The 7917-nt window shown below is 33.9% G+C and overlaps 1 protein-coding gene across 1 annotated transcript; it reads right to left on the bottom strand.

The window, feature by feature from the left end:
* Nucleotides 1–470: 470 nt before the first annotated feature.
* LOC107023937 (ice nucleation protein-like) lies at nt 471–7620 on the bottom strand. Its single transcript, XM_015224788.1, has 5 exons — nt 7530–7620; nt 6647–7143; nt 4270–4466; nt 674–774; nt 471–532 (listed from the first exon to the last, which is right to left on the bottom strand). The coding sequence occupies exons 1-5, from the start codon at nt 7618–7620 to the stop codon at nt 471–473; spliced, it is 948 nt and encodes a 315-aa protein (XP_015080274.1).
* Between the last annotated feature and the right edge of the window lie 297 nt (nt 7621–7917).

Here is a 7917-nt window from a genome sequence, read left to right as displayed (position 1 = left end):
GGTGGTGGAGGGGAGGGGGGGGCTGGTAGGGGTGGAGTGAAGTGGTAATTATTTTAAAAAAGCTTTTAACAAGATCTCTAATATATTATAGGTAATATGGTTACCCATATTATCCATTGGGTAACTTGTTTTACCCATTTAAAATATGAGTCGTGTTGGGTAATTTACTCATTTTTATTTGACCAGTTTTTTGATCGACTCGACTCGCTCATTTTCCACATTCAGACTACAATGTAATTTAGGTCATCTACATAGACTTTTGAAGTATAAGCTAATTAGTTTGATAAGAAATTTAACTACTAACAAACAAAATCCTACAAGTCTTTGTTGCATGCATTCTTAAAAACCCAATCTACATCCACTCTTATATATACACATTATCGTTTAATCTTCTAAGATTTGCAGAAAAATGGCTCAGCATTGCCACTTATCTTCTCTTTATTACTTGCATTTCTCAATTTATTCTTCATTTATGGCAGCATAACTGGAACAACTGCACGAATCCCAGAACTCCCCAAACTGCCAGAACCACCTATGCCAAAACATGAAATCTCAGAATTACCAAAGCAAAAAGCCCCCGAGCTTCCCAAGCTAAAAGTCCCAACAATTCCAAAACCAGAAATTTCAAAGCAAGAAGTACCAAAAATGCCAAAGCCTTAAATCCTAAAATTACCAAAGCCAAAAGTCCCAGAATATCCGAAGTCAGAAGTACAAACCATGCCTAAGCCTGAAATCTCAGAACTGACAAAGCCAAAAGTCTCTGAGCTTCCAAAGCTAAAAGTTCCAACAATGACAAAGCCTGAAGTTTCAGAACTGCCGCTACTCCTTGAGTAAATTATATGCTACTTCCACTCTACAAGAAAATACACAACTAATGTTTTGAGATTTCAATCTCAGTCTATGAAATTTGCCTCCTGAGTTGTGTCATGAGATGCCTTCTGCTACGAGTAGAAATTTTAATTCTTTTATTGTAGTTTTTGAATTGGATGTACCGAGTCTGTCATGTTATTATAATATGAGTCTTTTATGTATTTCTATATATACAGTATAATAAATCTTTGATATACGTTACTTTGGTTTAGTTCCTATCTCTGTTTGTCCATTCTTTCGCTCACAGTTTTTCCTTTCTAATTTATAGAAACTAATATCTTCTGTTACATTTCAAGAGTACGGAAAAAGGATGAATTAGTGTATTAATTAAGTGCTTTTTGTTTTATTCATCTAATGAACATTAAATGGATTCAATTTCCTTGCTTTACATTCTCAAAAATAATGATAAGGACCACTTACGCTTCATGCATGACCACTTAGCTACACAAGCCGCTTTCTACAGATGCCATTCTGAGATCCCTACACAAGAATCCCCGAATATTCTAGCCTTACCAAAGCCTGAAATACCAATACCATAAGCATTAACTATACCAAACCTAAAATTTCAGCTTTCAAAAGCTATATGTATACGTGGCGTAAACAAAGAGTTTTGTAAGTGTGTCGATATTTGAAGGAAAAAATATTGTAGCGACATTATATTAAAAAAGGTTAGTTTATTACTATAATTTTCGTCGGCGAATTCTCATTTTTTAAAAATGTATTCATAACAGTATACATATATGTTTTAATCATAATAGTTTCGTTAGAAATAATCGTATAAGGTAAAAACTGTAGGAAATATGGAAGGAAAAATAATATCTTTAGAAAATGCTCAAGTTTATTATAGGCTACTTAAGGCCACTTGAGATATTACAATCATCAACTACATCATATTTATACTACTCAAAATAGAAAACAAAAAGTCTTGCACAAATAACTAAATACATGTTTCACAATTTACTAGATACATGTACTACGAAATTCTAAAAAGACTTCTTGAAAAACTAAGAGACAATTTTGGAAGACTAATCATTGATGCATTAATTCCAACACTCCCCCTTAATGCATTTGTTTGATAACTCCAATGCGTTCTCGAAAATAGCAAAATTTTTCTCTAGGAAGTGCTTTGGTGAAGATGTCAGCAAGTTGTTCTCCTGTCTGACAATAATGCAACTGAATTTCGCCTTTCTCTTGTGCTTCTCGGATAAAATGATACTTGATGGATATATTCTTTGATCTTTCATTGGCTGACTGGATTCTTGGCAATTACAATTGCTGATTTGTTATCACAATACAGAACAATCCTTTTTTTTTTGTTTTTCACCAATGTCTTCAAATATTCTCCTAAGCCAAATAGCTTGAGAAGTAGCCTTGGATGCTGAAACATATTCTGCTTCGGCAGTGGATTGAGCAACAACACTTTGCTTTTTTGATAACCAAGAACAAATGCTTGATCCAAATAAGAAAGCATAACCAGAAGTACTCTTCATGTCATCTATACTTCCAGCCCAATCACTATCAGAATAACCAATTAAGTTCAAATTTCCACCAAATTTGTACATTATCCCATAATCCATTGTTCCTTGCAAGTAGCGTAGAACACGCTTTGCAGCTCCAAAATGCACTTGGCTTGGTTCTTGCATGAATCTGGATAATAAACTAGCAGCAAACATAATATATGGCCTTGTTGAAGTAAGATATAGCAAACTTCCAATCAAACTCCTAAAAAGTGAGCTATTAACTTTCTTTTCTCCATCATCTTTTCTAAACTTCTCATTTGCTGCTAATGGTATGGCCACAGACCTGCAATCCATCATTTTGAATTTTTGAAGAATACTTTTAGTATACTTCTTTTGAGAAATGAAAATTCCTTCTTTCACTTGAGAAACTTCGATGCCCAAGAAATAATTTAGCAATCCAAGATCACTCATTTCATAAGCTTGCATCATATCTTGTTTGAAATTTTGCATCATCTTTACATCATTTCCTGTAAAGAGCAAATCATCCACATAGAGACAAACAATGATAATGCTGCCATGTTCTTTCTTCACATACAAAGTGGCTTCACTTTTACTTCTCTGAAAATTATTTTTCAAAAAGTATGTATCAATTTCATTGTACCAGGCTCTTGGAGCTTGCTTCAGCCCGTAAAGAGCTTTTTTTAGTCTATACACCTTTTCTTCTCCCCTTGAACAAAAAATCCTTGAGGTTGCTCAACATAAATCTCTTCATCAAGTTTTCCATTCAGAAATGTTGATTTAACATCAAGTTGAAATATGTTCCATTTTTTTTGTGCAGCAACAGCAATTACAGTTCTAATTGTCTCAAGACGAGCAACTGGAGAGAAAGTTTCATAAAAATCAATACCTGGTTTTGCGTGAAGCCTCTAGCAACCAACCTTGCTATGTGCTTTTGAATATCTCCTTCCTGATTGAGTTTGATTTTGTAAATCCATTTTAGACTTACAACTTCTCTTTCTCTAGGAATAGCCACAAGCTCCCAAGTATTATTTTTTTCGATCATTCGAATTTCTTCTTTCATGGCTTTCTTCCAAACATCATGCTTTATTGCTTCTTCATAATTTTCTGGCTCAACACCGGCAAAATTACATCTTTGATAAATGTCACTCAACATTTTTGTTCCTCTTGGAGGCGGTTCTTCATTATCTGAATCTGAGATTTCTCCCCCTTGAGAGACATCTTCATCTTTCTCATCCTCTTCTTGATTTGATTATATGATAGCAGTATTCTCCATCTTTTTATCCTCCCAATTCCATATTGTTTTTCATCAAAAATGACATCTCTACTAACAACAAGTTTGTTAGTTTTGACATCGAGAAGCCTATATCCTTTTGTAACATCACTATAACCAAGAAAGACACATTTTTGACTTTTTTCATCCAATTTTGTTCATTTCTCAGCAGGTACATTAGCATAACAAATACACCCAAAAATTTTAAAATGACTTACAGAAGGTTTAATTCCACTCCAAGCTTCAACTGGTGTCTTGTCCTTTAGTGCCTTTATTGGACACCTGTTAAGGATGTGAACTTCTGTATGCACTGCTTCTGCCCAAAAATATTTTGGCAGCTCTTTCTCATTCATCATAGTTCTGGCCATATCAACAATTGTTCTATTTCTTCTTTCAGATATACCATTTTGTTGAGGAGTATACCCTGTTGTAAGTTGCTTCTAAATGCCTTCATTTTTGCAATATTTTTCAAATTTTTGACTTGTGTACTCACCTCCTCGATCACTGCGAATGGTTTTGATGCTGCAACCTTTTTGCTTCTCAACAAGGGCTTTAAATTTCTTGAATGTAGCAAATGCTTCTGACTTTTCTTTCAAGAAATAAACCCAAGTCATTCTTGAGAAATCATCAATAAAGATTATAAAATACCTTTGACTTCCAAGAGATGGAGTCTTCATTGGTCCACAAATGTCGGTATGAATTAGTTCCAAAAATACACTTGCACTCCTAGACACCCCTTTTGGAAAAGACTTCCTGTGTTGCTTTCCCATTATACAACTTTCACATGTATCCACCTCAGTATGTATCTCAGGAAGGCCTTGCACCATGTCCTTTTTCTTGAGAGGCTTTAAACCATGAAAATTCAAGTGACAAAATCTTTTGTGCCAAAGCCATGAATCATCTACAATTTCATTTTTTAATGCGTTGTAATGAATCTTGCAATAATTATCTCTAAACACAAGAGAATAACCATTTTCCATGAGTTGACCAACACTAAGCAAATTTTCTTCCAAGGCAGGAACATAAAGAACATCATGAATTTGCTTACCGCATCCTTTCATGTTGATCGAAATAGTACCTTTACCTTTCGCATCAACTAAGGCTCCATTCCCCATCTTCACTTTAGTAGTGATGCTATTATTAATTGAGAGGAAAGCATTTTCATCTCCAGTCATGTGCATAGTACAACCACTATCAACATACCATTCATTGCTTTTTGTTGAAGCATCAGATTTAGAAGCAAAGAAAATATTTTCTTCCCTTTCTTCCTCATGTTTTTCACAGAAATTTGCTTGCTCCCGTTTCTTGTGCCAACAATCCTTTTCAACATGGCCAAACTTTTTACAAAAGTTACATTGGGGCTTGCCTTTGTGCCAACATTTTTCTGCATTGTGATTAGTCTTTTTGCAAATTTTACAAAAAAGACTAGAGTTTTTCTCACCTTTTTCTTCAACCTTCTTGGAAGAACCATCATGATCCTGCTTCTTTTTTGGCTTTTGATTTTTCTTCTGAGGATTTTTTGAGAAATTTTGAGAATTCTCATTTATTTTAGACTGGAAAGCCGTCTCTTTGGGTTGATCTTCACGAAAAAATCTTCGTTTCTCGTGTGCACGAAATGATCCAACTAGCTCTTTGATGGAAAACTTAGAAGGATCTTTCGTCTCCTCAGTGATAGAAACGATGTACTCATACTTTTCTGCGACACTAATTAGAATCTTTTCCACAACTTGTTGGTCAGAAATTGTATCACTATGATTTCTCATTTCATTAACAATATTCATGACTCTTGTGCAATATTCTTCAATTTTTTCAGATTCTATCATATTTAAATTTTGAAACTCTCTTCTAAAAGTTTGAAGATTTATTGTGCGTACCTTTTCGTCACCATACACCTCAGTTTCCAGAAAATCCCAAGCTTCCTTTGCAGTCTCACAAGTAGCAATTTTTGCAAAATATGCTCTTGAGACTCCCATTTGGATTTTGCTTAAGGCTTTTGCATCTTGACGATACTTAGCCTCTTTTTCATCTCTGCTGCTGTAAGATCACCATCATTTTCTGGCTCTTCAAAGCCATTTTTAACAATAGTCCACAAACCTTCCGCTTTCAAATGTGTTCTCATTCTTATCTTCTAGTATTCAAAATCAGTTCCATAAAAAAATGGAGTAAGAACAACTGAAGAATCAGCACCTTCATTTGTTTTGGATGCCATATTTTTTTTCACCTAACCCCAGATTAAGAACGAAAACCTGCTCTTGATACCAATTTGTAGGAAAAATGGAAGGAAAAATAATATCTTTAGAAAATGCTCAAGTTTATTATAGGCTACTTAAGGCCACTTGAGATGATTACAATCATCAACTACATCACTATTTATACTACTCAAAATAGAAAACAAAAAGTCTTGCACAAATAACTAAATACATGTATCACAATTTACTAGATACATGTACTACGGAATTCTAAAAAGACTTCTTGAAAAACTAAGAGACAATTTTGGAGGACTAAACATTGATGCATTAATTCCAACAAAAACACCAAACGACCACTTAAGAACTCATTAGTCATTTGATTTCACAAATCAATCTCAATCAACTTCATCACCGAATAAGCAATACGCCAATTAGTCTCAAGTAATTGGAGCGAGTAGTTTTCAAAATTAGGATTTTATATGTGTTGAAATCACTGAATTCCCAGTAGTGTTTATAGTTATTTATTGTTATTTTCATACACAAAAATTGATGTGTTCAAGCAGTAAAAATAAAAATAAAAATTAAATGAAAGATAGCAATACTGAGTAACTGTCAAAGATCGCAATAATGAATTTAAATATTTTCTTTTTATATTTAAATTTTACCAACAAGAATGTTGAAAATATGGTTTAAACTTCTTCTCCACATGTAGTTGGACAAAATCTTCACAATCATCAATCTATTGCAAATTGATTTGAAACCGCTTGAAATACTAACTACATCAAAGCCAGAAATCCAAGAACTACCAAAGCCAAAAGGTACTAACTATGCCAAACCTGAAATTCCAGAATTGCCAAAGTCAAAAGTCCAGAACTTCCAAATCCAGAAGTACTACAAAATCTTGAAGTCCGAGAACTACCAAAGCCAAAAGCCCAAGAGATTTCAAAGCTAAAAGTCTCAACAACGCCAAAGCCTGAAATCTCAGAACTACCAAAGCCAAAAGTCTCAGAACTTCCAAAGCCAGAAGTACTGCCAAAGCTTGATGTCCGAGAACTACCAAAGCCAAACGCCAAAAGCAAAGAGCTTCCAAAGCTAAAAGTCTCAACAACGCCAAATCCTGAAATCCCAAAACTACCAAAGCCAAAAGTCTCAAAACTTTCAAAGCCAGAATTATCAACTATGCCAAAGCTAGAAATCCCAGAATTATCAAAGCCAAAAGTCCCCGAGCTTAAAAAGCCAAAAGTCTCAACTATGCCAAAATCTGAAATTCCAGAACTACCAAAGCCAAAAGTCTCTGAACATCCAAAGCTAGAAGTACCAACTATTTCAAAGCCTGAAATTTCAGAACTACCAAAGCCAAAAGTCCCCGAGTTTCCAAAGCTAAAAGTCCCAACTATGCCAAAGCCTGAAATTTTAACTCCCTAAACCAACTCTTCCTTCATTCTCTCCAACTTACAAACCTGGATTTCACCTTATTACTTTCACTCCATTAGAAGGTAACCTACTTATGTTTTGTTATTTTTCACCTCATTATATGATGTTCGCGACCTGAGTCGAGGCATGGAGATAGTATTAGATACTATCTGCTAGGAGTAGAAATTGTAGTTCTTTTATAGAATTTGAATTAGACGTACCATGTTTGACGTGTCATTACTCTATATAAGTGTTTTATATGTACTTCGTTATAAATAAGCTATGATCTATTTTATTTTGATTTACTTTGTATCATTGTCAAGTTTTGTTTTTGCTCAATCCTTATTTTTACACTCTTTCCCTCTCGGTATTTTCTTTCCAAATTTATAGTAGCCATTTTTTCCTATCACATTTTAAGTATATATATATATGGAAGAAAGAATGAATTGGCATATTTTAGTGTATACCTAAATTAATGATTTAGCTATTTTTACTTTTTGTTTCATCTATCTGAATGCATATTAGATGGATTCATTTATCTCTATTTCGCCTGCTGTAACAGAAAAATGAGAATAATCAATTTTTCATGCTTAAATGTAGCATTACTTTTTAAGGTAAAAACAACAATCAACCACCAAAAAACTCATCATTAATTCGATTTGACTAATCGATCTTAATTATCTTCATAGCCAAG

This window comes from Solanum pennellii, chromosome 1, assembly GCF_001406875.1.
Source record: "Solanum pennellii chromosome 1, SPENNV200".
NCBI classification, from domain to species: Eukaryota; Viridiplantae; Streptophyta; class Magnoliopsida; order Solanales; family Solanaceae; genus Solanum; species Solanum pennellii.
The sequence above is the reverse complement of the archived record's forward strand: the minus strand, read 5'-3'. Positions and strand labels throughout refer to the sequence as shown.